Raw genomic sequence first — 15,940 nt, forward strand, 5'->3', positions numbered from 1 at the left:
TTGAGAAAGGACATTCAAAAACCAGGTTTAATGCAGAGGGCTCTCTCTCATAACATTGATGTCGGGCACCAACCTTCTCAAGGGCAATTAGGGATGGGCAATAAGAATTCTGTCCTCACCAGCGACGCCCACGTCCCATGAAAGAATTTTTTAAGAAGGCCTTCACTTTTGTCTTCTTTCCAATCTCCCATATTTCACCTGCTTAAAGCCGGTAACATTTATAACTTCTTCCAGTTCTGATGAAAGGTCTTTGATCTGAAACATTAACTCAGTTTTTCCCTTTCCCCCTGGTGCTGCCTAACCTGCTGAACATCTCCAGCATGCTCTGCTTTGATTTCAGACTTCCAGCATCCCGCAGAACTTGGCTTTCTCGTTAGCGTCTCCAAATGTTTTTATCGAGGAGAAGCGTGTACTTCCGGACTGTTAGGAATAAGAGGACACAGGGTGAAGAGCATTTTTAGCTAGGGGTTAATGAAGGTCTGGAATAGGCTATTTGGAGAACGTATGGAAGTGGATGGGATGGATGTGTTCATAAAACAGGAGATGTCTTTGGGAAGAGAGAAGTGTCGCTTTGAAGCTTGATACGAGAAGTGAGATGAACCAAATGCTTGACCACAGCTGCTATTTCTTAAACGCCCGATCATCTGATTAAAGCTGTGAAACTGCAATCATTACCATGTTATCAGTGAGCTGCAAACTGGCTGAGGTTTGAATAGGTAAAGGTGTATGTCCATCGATATTGGATGGTTCTGCTGCAATATATGTAGAGTTTAAAGAGATTTCTTGCAGAACTTTTCTTCAGCGCGTTAAATAAAAATGGAGTCCATGATGAGAGAGAGTGTATGTGGGCTTTGGGAGATTAAATGTGTGGCTAGCATGGCTGATAGGGTAGAGCATCTATCTATCCATCACTACAGGAGGATCTGTGCGTGCTGTCGTTTAGAGTCAGAGGCCCGGACAGCCAGCCTCACACTGTCCTGGTGAGACATTGGCGATTGTCAGTGATCAGGGGGGGGTCTGTAGAATGAGGACAAGATGCTGCTGCAACCTTTCATCTGCCTTCACAGCCATCGGCTGATCCACCAGTGAAAGATTTTGTCATGGCCAGATGATGTGTGGCAATTAGATGGGTGGCTACAGTTGGTGATAGTAAGTTGTACCCTAAAAAATATAACAGGTGTTAAGCAAGTGCAAAGAGTTGCGAGAGGAGGATGCGGAGGGGAGGATAGAGCAAAAGGGAAGGTTTGTGACAGGCTGGAAGATGGGAGAGATTAAATGAACAGCAGACTCATTACCACTGCCAGAGAAAATGGGGGCTGTGATATTGACCTGAAATTGTTGAGCTCAGCATTGAGTTGGGGAGGCTGAAAAACTCTGAAACCAAAGTGGAGATTGCTCGAGCTTCCATTGAGTTTCAATCAAACAGCGTCTGAGGCCAAGGTCAGACATCAGAGTGGGAGTGAGAGAGAAAACTAAAACGACAAGTGACACAGGAATGAATGGAGGTATTCGGTGAAGCAATCACCCAATCAGAATTGTCTCCAAAATATACAAATGCAGATGGAAATAGAGTAAAAAGTTTGTCAGTTATATTGGTATTTGTGGGTGTTAGGAATGAATTTTAGCTTTAATGTTTAAGTTTGATTTGTATTTCTGTATCTGTGTGTTAAGAAAAGGTCAAATTGAATTTTAGCTTCACTTTGAAAGGTGCCTGATTTCTAATGAGAGTTTTATGACGGCTGAAGCTAAATTAAACAAACCAGAGTAGAAAAACTGGAGTGTTGCTTAGCAACAGGGGTCCAGAGAGGCAGGTCCCTCCCACGGGCACACAGGGAAGAAACTAGAAACAGCAGCTTTGATTTGGGATCTGTTTGAGTTCAGTTGGATTTGAAGCAGGCAGAAGCAGCCTGGAAGGAGCAGAGAGCCAGTCCCAAGCTAAGGAAGAAAGTCCCCAAGTCCAGGAGGGTGGAACAGGAGAAAGTTCCAAGAAGACCTTCCAGTCAAAGGAAGGACAGAAACCTGGAAAAGGTCCCGTTAAGTGGATTTAAGAGTGAGGAGCAGATAAAGGCTCCAAGCTTAAAGAGATAAAGGCCTGTAGGAAGCCAGAAGGTCCAAACAGACAGCTGTAACTCTTTGCTATGGACATATGAGTAAGTGGTGTACTGTTGACAGCTGAGTCACTGAAAAAGAGAGTGCATTGAAGAAAGCTTGAATGCATGTGGTGATGGAGGGAAGAGGAACATCAGAAGTAGAGTTCGAAACCCTGGAGGTAAACCCTTGCAGAAGGTGTCTGAGAGAGAGCATCGGTTTGGGAGTAGGTTCCAAGGCGAGTTCTTGGAGAGTAGAGATTGGAAACTCTCGTGTGAAAGACGAAGTTCAGTGAGACTGGTTGGTTCACAGTGTGACATGCGTCTGGGGGTAGCTGAGGAGAGACCAATGGCATTTGTCTGGGGTGGCATCTGTCACTTGGTTTCAGAGTGTGGTGTGTCTGGCCATTGGATGCCTATTGGTACATGGACTGTGTAATTACTATGGACATTAAAGTATAAGATAGCTTTTGTAAGTTGTGTTATACTTACAAATCTGTATATATCCATAAATGTATAGTTGTGGGTGAAGGAACATTGTAATATGGTTCATTTTTTTCTTGTTGAATAAATGTTCTATTCAGCTAACTCCTGTGACTCTGTTCAGTATCCACAGACAAACAAATAAAAGTTAGGATCTATTCAGCTGGGTCCCACCCTGGGATCAGGCTTGGACAGTGGCAGCCTCAGCTAAGGATCATAACAATTAGTTGAAAGCATTGAAAAGCTCATGAAAACTAAAAAGTTTAAATTTTTTGAGATTTTTAAAAACATTTTAAGACATTAATTCAAAATTTAAACACACAAAACTGTTCCCCAAATCCCAACCTGTCCATCAATCACACCACTGGAAATCAGTTAGAATCATGTAAACTGGACTTACCGGGTACATTCAGCCGTGTTCCATTCCCACTGATATCTCCCCACACTTTGCAATAATAGGCGGCAGTGTCACTGGGCTGGACGTTGGTGATTGTCAGAATGAAGCTGTTAATGGAGGTGTCTCTGGAAGACTGGAAACGCTCAGTGAAACCTGGACTCCGTCGTGTGATGTTCCTTTTATCATGTGTTAAAACCCACTCCATATCTTTCCCTGGTAGCTCCCGGTACCAGTGAACATCGGTGTCTGTCACTGCGGCATTCCCCATGGTGCACTGTAACTGTGCAGTGTGACCCTCTGTGACACGTTCCAGACTCAGAGACTGGATAAGGACTGGAGCATTTGCATCTAGGAAAAGATATCAACAACATATTAACCAGTGTGTAAACTTCAAATTGTCCTCAAAGTTTTAGTGGAAAGATCAGGTAACATAGATTATAGCCTGAAAGGAACAGGTCCCAGTAATATATCAGAAGAGTTAATATATTATCTGATATTAAAATATGGGATAATTTTCTGAGCTTCTGCACCCTGGCCTCTTCATTCTGCATTCAGCTGTGTGGGAATATTTTTATTCTCTTCCCTCAGTTCATACATAAACTGTTGAATGAGATTAATTATAGATAAAAAATAATTTTACAAGTTTGGTAATAATTCTCAGTTGGGAAATGTGTCTATAAAAATGACAATTGATAACCAGAGAAATAAACCTCAGTACAACAAAGGGACATTCATTTCCTTTTATCACACTTCCCACACTCCACCATGGATCACCCAACTGTTACCCCTTTTTGTAAAACTGTACACAATGCATCATGGCATCCACCCATTGAAATAATCCCTTCCCACAGCCCATGTACACCCTCCCCTATCATTGACTCTACCCACCTGTTTAATCAGCTCCCATTGTCTATGTGCAGTTACTCCTATCATGGACTTTTTACCAATTCCATTTCTTCCTGATTCCCATTGGCTCCAGTTTTGCTCGGAAAATTTGATGCCAAACTCGGTCAAATGCTCACTTTCACCTCACCTCTCCACTGGTTGGAGTCATCCCGAGCACAAAGGAAGATGGTTGTGGTTGTTGGAGGTCAGTCATCTCAGTTCAAGGACATCACTGCAGGAGTTCCTCAGGGTGGTGTCCTCGGCCCAACCATCTTCAGCTGTTTCATCAATGACCTTCCCTCCATCGTAAGGTCAGAAGTGGGGATGTTCGCTGATGATTGCACAATGTTCAGCACCATTCGCGACTCCTCGGATATGAAAGCAGTTTTGTGCCCCAAGGAACAAGACCTGGTCAACATTCAGGCCTGGTTCATAAGTGGCATGTGAACATATGAATTAGGAGCAGGAGTAGGCCACTCGGCCCCTCAGCTCTACTCTGCTATTCAATAAGATCATGGCTGATCTGATTGTAACCTCAACTCCACATTCTTACCTACCCCCTTAACCTTTCACCCCCTTGCTTCTCAAGGATCTATCTAGCTCTGCCTTCAAATTATTCAAAAATTCTGCTTCCACTGCCTTTTGAGGAAGAGAGTTCCAAAGACTCACAACCCTCTGAGAGGAAAAAATGTCTCCGTATCTCTGTCTTAAATGAGCGACCCCTTATTTTTAAACTGTGCCAAGCAATATTCATGCTACACAAGTGCTAGGTAATGAGGCAATGACCATCTCCAATGACATTACCATCACTGAATCCCCCACTATCAACATCCTGGGGGTTACCATTGACCAGAAACTGAACTGGACTAGCCATATAAATACTGTGGCTACAAGAGCAGGTTAGAGGCTGGGAATCCTGCAGCGAGTAACTCACCTCCTGACTCCCCAAAGCCTGTCCACCATCTACAAGGCACAAGTCAGGAGTGTGATGGAATACTCCCCACTTGCCTGGATGAGTGCAGCTCCCACAACACTGAAGAAGCTCGACACCATCCAGGAGAAAGCAGCCTTGATTGGCACCCCATTCACCACCTTAAACGTACACTCTCTCCACCACCGACACACAGTAGCAGCAGTGTGCACCATCTACAAGACGCACTGCAGCAACTCATCAAGGCTCCTTAAACAGCATTTTCCAACCTCCACCAGCTAGAAGGACCAGGAAAGCAGACAGATAGGATACACTACCACGTGCAAGTTCCCCTCCAAGTCACTCACCATCCTGACTTGGAAATATATCTCTGTTCCTTCACTGTTGCTGGGTCAGAGACCTGGAATTCTCTCCCTAACAGCACTGTGGGTGTACCTACACCACAGACTGCAGCATTTCAAGTAGGTGGCTCACCACCACCTTCTCAAGGGCAATTAGGGATGAGCAATGTGATGCCCACATCCCATGAAAGAATGAAAAATATATTGTGCATTCCCTTGCCTTGTTAGCTTTCCCACAAGAAATACCTCATAAATTTCCAAAACTCCATTTGCTATTTTTCTGTGCACCTGATCAGGCTATTGATATCTTTCTTCAATCTCCAGGTTTCTTCCTCACTATCAACCACATGGCCAATTTCCTTATTATCTGCAAACTTCTTAATTATACTCCCTACGCTTAAGTCAAAATCATTATGTACCACAAAAAGCAAGAGAACTAATACTGAGCCATAACACACTCCTCTGGAAACAGCCTTCCAATCACTGAATTCGATCAAATTTTCATCTCCAGTGGAATGAGAGGAGATGGGAAGAGGGTGGGAAAGTGGAGTTGATGGTGGAGAAGAGCAAACTGAATGTTGGAGCAGGTTCGAAGGCCAAAGGTCCTACACCTGTTCCTCCTTCTTATATTTCTCATGTGTCAAATCCATTTGTGGCATCTACGGATTGTGAATTCAGTTAATTAAGAAATATTGAATAAAAATCCTAGTCCCAGTAATGGTGGCCATGAAACTATCGGATTGTTATAAAAACCCACCTGTTTCACTGATGTCCTTTGGGGAAGGAAATCTTGCCATCCTTACCCAGTCTGGCCTACATGTGACTCCAGGCCCACAGAAATGGGATTGACTTTTAACTGCCCTCTGAAGTGCTTTAGCAAGACACTCAGTTGTATGAAATATCTATGCTTGAGGAAGTTCAAGAAGGTAGCTCACCACCATCTTCTGAAGGGTAATTAAAGATGGGGAATACATGCTGGCCTAGTCAGCAACACCCACATCCCATGGATGATAGAAACACTATTGATTCTCATATCTCCACTATACAACTCTTGCATTTATCACTCCACAAACAACATTTCCACTCTCTATTCCATGGCCACTACACTATTGTGTGCGGCTGTATATGTTTCCACTTGTCTACTCTGCTGTGGGAAGGTAAAACAGGTTCCCAGTAAGGTACTGTTACGTTCACCCTGCCAGTGTTAGCTAACATTGACTTACCAGTTACATTGAGCTGGGTCCCTGCTCCATAGATGTAGCTCCACACACTGCAATTGTAGACAGCAGTATCATTGAGGGTCACATTCACAATGGTCAGAATGTAACTGTTGCTGCTGACATTCCTGGAAAGCTGAAAACGGTCGTGAAAACCCCGGGACTTGGTAATAGTGCCGTTCACAAACTGGCTAAACGCCCACTCGCTGTTGTACCCAGGTCTCTGGTGGTGCCAGTGGACATCGGTATCATTCACACTGGCATTGTACATGGCACATTGTAGCTCGACAGTCTCACCCTCTGGCACCTTGCTAAGATTTGGATACTGAAGAAGGACGGGATCAGCCAATGGACCTGTGTGTGGGGAACAGATGGAGCTCAACATAAAGAAATATATTTCTCCATCATCCAAAGTTCAACAATTCATAAAAAAGTGTAATGTTATAAGACCGCCTGATGTTTAATCCATCAAACTGAGTGGCTGGAGAAATGTGCAACTCAACATGATCAAGAGTGTGAGGTGCGGTTTAGTGGTGTGGTTTAGTGGCAGCGTTCTTGTCTCTGAGTTAGAAGGTAATGGGATCAGGTCCCACTCCAGGGATTTTAGCAGATATTTAGGCAATCGAATATATGAAAAACCCAGCCAATAATTATCCTTAAACCAGGCGAGATGGCCATTTATTTAATTGCTGTTTGTGGAACTTTGTGTGCTTCCTACATCACCTCAGTGACCACAAATGCTCTTCATTGTCTTTAAAACGTGTTGGGATGCACTGAGGTTGCGAAGGGCGCTATGTAAAAGCAACTATTTCATTCTTTTCCTATTTAACGCTATTGTCCTAAAAATGCCAATGGAAGGCTGGGACAATGCACACCCATACCTGAGAATAATTTGCAGCCCTCTTGTGCACACTCACTAAAGTGATGGCAGCTGAGTGTGCGGAGAGCTGTGCCAAGGACCCTCAGAGGGCCAGTTAGGTAATGGAGGAGGCTCAGTACGATGGTAGAATTATGCTATTTCACACCGATGATATCTCATTGAGAGGGGACATGAGCAAGATTTTTAAATATTTAAAATGGACTCAGGTATAGGAAGCACAATTTCCAAGTGAACAGGTGACTCAAAGCTGATAAATGTAGCAAAAAGTGAGAAGAATAGAGACAGACTCCAGGGAGATATTGACAGACTGGTGAAATAGACAGAGACATGACAGGCGAAATTGACCACAGAGAAGTAGGGAAAGTTTGGTAAGTGTGAGGAGAGGTGAATATGAATGAAATGGTACAATTGTAAACACAGACCTCGGTTTGTGCGCAATTCTTCCAACGATAGGACAAGTGGAGAAGGCTGTTTATAAATGCAGACAGGACCCTGGGTCTTATTAATAGGGAATACTATACAAAAATAAGGGCGTTATGCTAAACCTTTATAAACATCGGTAAGGCCCCAGCTGGAGAAATGTGTCTAATTCTGGACACTACACTTCAGGGAGGATGACAAGGCCTTAGAGAGGGTGCAGAGGGGATTTATTAGAATGGTTCAGGCCTGATGTTGGGATGAAATGGTGATGTTAGGGAGGGTTATTGGTAACTTGTACCAGTAACTGTGATGAACTCTCACAAGGAGAAAATAGAGAGAAATGTGAGGAATTATTGAAAAAAATCTACTGTCTGAGTTGCACTGTAACAGATTACTATTGCATTAATCAGAGAGTCACAGAGTTATACAGCACAGAAACAGGCCTTTCGGCCCATTGTGTCCGTGCCGGCCATCAAGCCCCTATTTATTCTAATCCCATTTTCCAGCACTTGGCCCATAGCCCTGTATGTTATGGCATTTCAAGTGCTCATCTAAATACTTCTTAAATGTTGTGAGGGTTTCTGCCTCTACCACCCCCTCAGGCAGTGAGTTCCAGATTCCCACCACCCTCTGGGTGAAAAAGTCTTTCATCAAACCCCCTATAAACCTCCTGCCCCTTATCTTAAATCTATGCCACTTGATTATAGACCCCTTCACTAAGGGGAAAAGTTTCTTCCTATCTACTCTATCTATGCCCCTCATAATTTTGTACACCTCTATCAGGTCCCCCCTCAGCCTTCTCTGCTCTAAGGAAAACAACTCCAGCCTATATAGTCTCCCTTCATAGCTGAAACACTCCAGCCCAGGCAACATTGTGGTGAATCTCCTCTGCACCCCCTCCAGTGCAATCACATCCTTCCTATAATGTGGCGACCTGAACTGCACACAGTACTCCAGCTGTGGCCTAACTACTGCTTTATACAGCTCCAACATAACCACCCTGCTCTTATATTCTATGCCTCGACTAATAAAGGCAAGTATTAATGTTTTGTAATGTTCAATTTTAATTTACTTTACAATTCCTAATGTCTACCTGGATAACAGAAATCAATTTTGGGGCCAAACAGAGTACTTACGTCAAGCTTATCAATTCCGTTCAGGGTGAAATGTGTATAGAAGAAGGATTTCACAATGTCATGCTCCCAGGGAGGTGTCACAGTCCCATGGGATATTGGTCAGAGATAAGGTTACAACATCACATTCCCAATTCCTCTGCTGGGAGTGTATGGGTACAGAATTCCCCTCTGTGTAGTGATGCTATTATGAATAAAACTAAACCCAACATACTTACTGGTTATATTCAGCCGTGTTCCATTCCCACTGATATCTCCCCACACTTTGCAATAATAGGCGGCAGTGTCACTGGGCTGGACGTTGGTGATTGTCAGAATGAAGCTGTTATTGGAGGTGTCTCTGGAAGGCTGGAAACGGCCAGTGAAACCTGGACTCCGTCGTGTGATGTTCCTTATATCATGTGTTAAAACCCGCTCCATATCTTTCCCTGGTAGCTCCCGGTACCAGTGAACATCGGTGTCTGTCACTGCGGCTTTCCTCATGGTGCACTGTAACTGTGCAGTGTGACCCTCTGTGACACGTTCCAGACTCGGAGACTGGATAAGGACTGGAGCATTTGCACCTTCAAAGAGAAAAATATCAATAATTTCAAAACCAGTCTGAAGGTTATAAAATATCTCAAGTGTTTCAATGAAAAATGTATCAGCTCACATTACCTTGGGTAAATACTAAACAAATGATCAAACAGTCTGATCTGAAAAGCTCAAGGATTTCTTTGTTTCTAAGATTATGATCACATGTTCAGCTTCCTCTGCCAATCCTCCCCATTCCCAACCTCCCCAATTCTTCCCATTCTCTCTCCCATTTCCGCTCTTCATATTTCCTCAACAGCTCCCTCTCCCCCACTCATTTCTACTCCTTACTCCCCCTGACCCTTCTTCATCCTTTACACTATAGCTCAAACACTAGTAGCATTACTCAAATACTTAAAACCGCTGCCATCAATCCTCTCCTCAAACAAACCATTCGGCCCTATCTGTGCTCCCTGTTGCTGCATCTTCATCCCATTTCCATCCTTACAACTCACAAAACAACCTGTTCAAATCCATCGAGCCCAACTCCCAGCATTGAGCTTGGGCCCTGCTCATTCTTCACCGGAGTTATACACTGTCTGCTTCTCTCTTAATTCACTAGATAGTCTGCACTCATCTTCAAATCCCTACCTGGTGTTGTCCACCCTATCTCAATAGCCTCCTCCAGATCAATAACGCCTGTGCTCTTCACTGCTCTGTCTCTGTGTTCTCTCCCACTTCACACCTCACCACTGTTAACAAAGCCTTTAGCTGCTTCAGCCTATTGCTTGGAACTTGCTCACTAAACCCTCCACTTCTCTCTCCAATTTTGAAACCTTTCTAAAATCCATCATTTAGACCAACGTTTCCATTACCTCTTCGAATTTTTCTCTTGACGTCTTTGGTGCCCGTCAGCCTTTCTCTCTGTTTATGAAACGCTTGGAGATTTTTTTTACGTGGATGCAGCTTTGTAAATGCAAGTTGTTGTTGCCTTCTACCTGCACTGCATTTATGAGTACCTAATTTACACTGAAATCATTGCCTTTTCACAGTCACACTCAAGGAGCAGGTCTTCACCTCCAGCAAACAAGCAGTGTGGGAATGGGAGAGAGAGGCCTGAATAAAGCAGTTGCGATGGGAGAAGATTTCTGAAGTATTTTCAGGTTGTGTTGAAAGCCTGCATGGACATTATTATATCCCAGAGAAACATGTAAAGAGGTTACTAAATCCCATGATGAATTTCCCATGTCCTTATCCATTGTCATTGCCGGTTTAAAATCGGTTCCTGTGGTGTCCAAACTGCTCGTCACAGGAGATCTGCTTCAAGCTGGGGATTGAATGACTTTTAAACAGTTATTTGCTTTGCTGTTGTAGACATGGTACCTGCTGTTTCTCGGTCATTGTGTGTGAGATTGTTTGTTTTAAGCTGTGAACTTTCTGCACTGACTTCCAGCTGCTGTATTGATGCTGTTGAGCTGTGAATCTCACCTCTAAACATTTTGGACCTGACTCGATGTCAAATATTGTTTGATAATTGCTCCTGTGAACTCACAGAATCACAGAATCACACAGTGCAGAAGAGGCCCTTCGGCTCATCGAGTCTGCACCGACACGTGAGAAACACCTGACCTAATCCCATTTACCAGCACTTGGCCCATAGCCTTGAATGTTATGACGTGCCAAGTGCTCATCCAGGTACTTTTTAAAGGATGTGAGGCAACCCGCCTCCACCACCCTCACAGGCAGTGCATTCCAGATCATCACCACCCTCTGTGTAAAAAAGTTTTTCCTCACATCCCCCCTAAACTTCCTGCCCCTCACATTGAACTTATGTCCCCTTTTGGCTGACCCTTCAACTAAGGGGAACAGCTACTCCCTATCTACCCTGTCCATACCCCTCACAATCTTGTACACCTCAATCAGGTCGCCCCTCAGACTTCTCTGCTCCAACGAAAACAACCCAAGTCTATCCAACCTCTCTTCATAACTTAAATGTTTCATCCCAGGCAACATCCTGGTGAATCTCCTCTGTACCCCGTCCAGTGCAACCACATCCTTCCTATAATGTGGCGACCAGTACTGCACACAGTACTCCAGCTGTGGCCTCACCAAGGTTCTATACAACTCCAACATGACCTCTCTGCTTTTGTAATCTATGCCTCGACTGATAAAGGCGAGTGTCCCATTTGCCTTTTTCACCACCCCACTAACATGCCCCCCCTGCCTTCAGAGATCTATGGACACACACGCCAAGGTCCCTTTGTTCCTCAGAACTTCCTAGTGTCATGCCATTCGTTGAATACTTCCTTGTCAAATTATTCCTTCCAAAGTGTATCACCTCACACTTTTCAGGGTTAAATTCCGTCTGCCTCTTATCTGCCCATTTGACCATCCCGTCTATATCTTCCTGTAACCCAAGACACTCAACCTCACTGTTAACCTCCCGGCCAATCATTTGTGTCATCCGCAAACTTACTAATCCTACCCCCCACATTGTCATCTATGTCGTTTATATAAATGACGAATAATAGGGGATCCAGCACAGATCCCTGTGGTACGTCACTGGACACTGGCTTCCAGTCACTAAAGCATCCTGTTATCACCCTCTGTCTCCTACAACTAAGCCAAATTTGAATCCACCTTATCAAATTACCCTGTATCCCATGTGCATTTGCCTTCTTTAGAAGTCTCCCATGTGGGACCTTGTCAAAGGCTTTGCTGAAATCCATATAAACTACATCAACTACACTACCCTCATTTACACACCTGGTCACCTACTCAAAAAATTCAATCAAATTTGTTAGGCATGACCTCCCTCTGACAAAGCCATGCTGACTATCCCTGATCAAACCTTGCCTCTCCAAGTGGAGATAGATTCTCTCCTTCAGAAATTTCTCCAATAGTTTCCCTACCACTGACGTGAGACTCAGTGACCTGTAGTTCCCTGGCTTATCTCTACAACCCTTCTTAAATAGCAGAACCACATTAGCAGTTCTCCAATCCTCTGGTACCACCCCCGTGGCCAGAGAGGAATTAAAAACTTGGTTCAGAGCCCCTGCGATCTCCTCCCTCACCTCCCTCAGCAGTCTGGGACCCAGATCATCTGGACCTGGAGATTTGTCCACTTTTAAGCCTGCCAACACCTCCAATACCTTGTCACTCCCTGTATCAATTTGCTCAAGAACCTCGCAGTCTCTCTCCCCGAGTTCGAAACCTTCATCCTCATTCTCTTGGATGAAGACGGATGTGAAGTAATCGGATGTGAGATGCCTTGGGATATTTTAGCTATGTTCAAGGTGCTATATAAATGCAAAATGTTATTGCTGATTGAGGAGCACAAGGGTCAATAAGTAATTCTCTCGGGTTGGTTTTGTCACTGCTTACCACAAACCCAGTCTGGGAGTTACATCCTTCAGAGCTCAGTCAGCTCGGTCAGTGTAAGTACAATTGATGATGGACATTGAAACTGCCTATCAGAGCACACCAGTGCCCTGGATACACTCAATCCTTTCTCCAAGTGGTGTTCATAAGAATTGTGCTCTTGGGCTACAAGGCGCTGGAGATGAGGGTCTGGATTGTTACTTCCTTGGCCCTCCTGGTGTGGGGGGATGGGGATGTGAGGGGCGGTGTGGGAAAGATATGGGAAATCCTAAAGTCGGATTTTAACTCAACAGCGTGCGTGTGACCTCACTGATAGGAACCTTGCCCGGAAGCCTGGATTGGCTTCCAGTCGGATCGGGAACAGGATGGAGAAGGTTGAAGGACAAAGGTGATCATCTCCTGAAATGGGGATGTGGGGAGGTGTGAGTGGCTCTTCCCGGCGAGGGTGATGGGTGGATCAGGAGCTGGTGGGGCGGTCAACTGCAGGAGAAAGGAGTGATGGTCCAGGATGGCTGTCAATCTCCAGGTCCTGGGGCAAGATCAAATGACTCGGTGGGGGGAGGTTGTGTCAGGTGGGTATGGGAGAAGCTTGTGAAGATGTTGGAGACTCTGGAAAGGGTGGCATCGTGTAGGGATGGGCTGGAGGCCTGGTTGGTAGCTTAAGGGGTTTGGGTGCCCTATTGAGGGGCATAGACAGGCAGAGAGTGGGTATAAGGGTCCTGACCTCCTGGTCTGGGAGGTAGGTACTGGTTTTCCTGAGGCTCGAGAAACCCAGATGATCACGTTAATGGGCAAAGGTGAACATGGAGACTCTCAGCCTCATTATAATATTTAAAGTGACAACTCGCCTCCTTGACGTGGATTGGTTGTCCAGCCTGGCTTTAGTTAAAGCCAAAAGTAGATGGGTCGTAGGTTTGTTTGGGAAGGGACCTGATTTTTAAGACTTTAACGCTCTCCCTATCCAAACCTGCCCATTTTCTAACTATAATTCCCCTGAAAACACAGCACATTTTTATATGAGAACAAACCTGTACCTGGGCTTTACACAGCTCTGCAATATTTAGGGAGAATCTCTGCAGGGAATCTGCATCATGGGCAACATAGCCTCAATTTTCAATATATTTTCCCTGTGGGTGAAACTTTGAGAATACGCCCTTTACACTCAAATTCTTGCTTCATGTTTGTATGTTTATTTAAATTGTAGATTCCCAGTTAGCAACCTTCAGGCTTCCTACCAGGTTGGGTCTGTTCCCCTTCTGGTCACAGCCTCACAGGCCTGTTCCCTTCTCAATACATTCTATGCAAATTCTACGCCAACAGAAGAAATTGTCATGTTATTAAAGAGTTTCCTGAGAGTTAACTGTAAAATAACAGCTTCTCCTTTATTACTGTAGTAATAGTGCTGCAATGGAGTGCAAGCCTTAAGTTTTGTAATTAACAGCAGCTGCCACCAATTGGGGAAAGATTAAGGATTTATTGCAAGTGTATAAAACCAGTTCACATTGATGTTGGGGCAGGGAGGTGTCAGCTGTGGCTCAGTTCATAGCACCCTCACCTTTGAATCAGAAGGTTGTGGTTTCATGTCCCACTCCCGGAAACCAAGAACTGTGAGTGTACTCGAAAGAGTTGCAATCTGTGACTGTTGGTAACTCGAAAGAGTTTCCATTCAGAGGTGTCAGCTGTGGCTCAGTCCATAGCACCCTCGCCTTTGAATCAGAAGGTTGTGGGTTCATGTCCCACTCCTGGAAACCAAGAACTGTGATTGTACTCAAAAGAGTTGCAATCTGTGACTGTTGATAACTCGAAATAATTTTTAAGAGGTGTCAGCAGTGGCTCAGTCCATAGCACCCTCGCCTTTGAATCAGAAGGTTGTGGGTTCGTGTCCCACTCCCGGAAACCAAGAACTGTGATTGTACTCGAAAGAGTTGCAATCTGTGACTGTTGATAACTCGAAAGAATTTGATGTTGGGGGACCAAGAGGACAATCTGGGTCTTTTCTCTGTAAACTTTAAAATAAACCTGGACTAAGGAAAAGACTGGCTTTAGATTTCGCTTTTCCTCAATGTATGAAGAATGAAATTAACATTCTTTATAGTCCAGCTATTTTTGTCATGAAAAGCCGATTACAGCCACAAATTACTTACGGGTGTATTGAACTTTTTAAGGAAGGCTTATGTGTTTTTAAAGAAATACAAGCAAGGACACTGAGTAAAAGCTGGCTGAAAGGTAAAGTGACCACTTTCTGGATAATTCCTATGTGGATTATACTGACAGATCTGCCCTGAGGGAACATGGAATGTCGCACCTGACAAACAGTCATGGTGTTCTTTAATCAGAGACACTTAAAAGGAGAAAAGAAAGATGCAAAAGACTGAAATTTAATCTCCTGTGGTTGCAGAAGCCAAAGGCTGATTACCACATCTCAGCAGGCATCTAAAATCCAACTTCTGTTGATTCATATCTGAGAATGTGTAAGATGGTTAGAAATAAAAAAAGAGAGACTCTGGATGCAAGACATTCATTTTTCTCTGACAGGAATACAAGGGGGAAAATGGGTTAAAAAGCTATCTGCAGAGCAGTGCAGTGTGCTAGAGGACTAGTGTGCTATGAGAGTGATGGCACAAGAAGACCAGTTACAGGCAAAGTCTTTCTATTTCTCTCTCTCCCTTTGTTGCTGGAGGCAAAGCTCAACAGAGCCACAATCAAAAAAGAAATAGAACGGCTTCATCAGCCAACCTACTGAACCAAGTGTCTCCAAGCCAACTGCTCAACTGCCAAAGTCAGATCTACTGGAATCACCCAACTTAATGGCTACAACATTTCACCATCTGCACCTCACAAGCAAGCCAAAGACTGATTTGTATACCTGTTTGGGTCAATAAAATATAACATCCCCATTGCTTGTTTACCTATGGAAATACAGCAAGATGCAAAAATGTTTCATGGTACATCTGACTCCCCCATTGATATTCAAACAAGCTCTCAACTTATTTAAAAAATGCAAAAGTTAAATCTAACTGATTTACTTGTACCTCAAGTTAACACCTCAATCCTTTTCATGTTTCCAAACCCACACACAATCTGACTCCTTTCAATCTCCCGCCCAGCTAAATTAAATCACACAATCACACACACACACACAGAAACACACAGAGAGACACACACACAAAGAAACACACGCATACACAGACACACACACGTTGACACCCACACACACACAGAGAGACACACACACACACACAGAAACACAGACACACACATGCAGACACCCA

The 15,940-nt window shown here is 44.2% G+C and overlaps 1 protein-coding gene across 1 annotated transcript in view; it reads right to left on the reverse strand.

The window, feature by feature from the left end:
• Positions 1–373: 373 nt before the first annotated feature.
• The window catches only part of LOC144690011 (immunoglobulin superfamily member 3-like), a 57,885-nt gene continuing 42,318 nt past the window's right edge, over positions 374–15,940 (reverse strand). The window contains exons 8-11 of the mRNA XM_078557542.1: positions 8,993–9,337; positions 6,348–6,695; positions 2,971–3,315; positions 374–420 (exon numbers count right to left, since the gene is read on the reverse strand). Coding sequence (XP_078413668.1) covers positions 374–420; positions 2,971–3,315; positions 6,348–6,695; positions 8,993–9,337 — 1,085 coding nt within the window. The remainder of the gene's footprint in view (positions 421–2,970; positions 3,316–6,347; positions 6,696–8,992; positions 9,338–15,940) is intronic.

This window comes from Cetorhinus maximus, chromosome 14 (genome assembly GCF_964194155.1).
Source record: "Cetorhinus maximus chromosome 14, sCetMax3.hap1.1, whole genome shotgun sequence".
Lineage (NCBI taxonomy): Eukaryota > Metazoa > Chordata > Chondrichthyes > Lamniformes > Cetorhinidae > Cetorhinus > Cetorhinus maximus.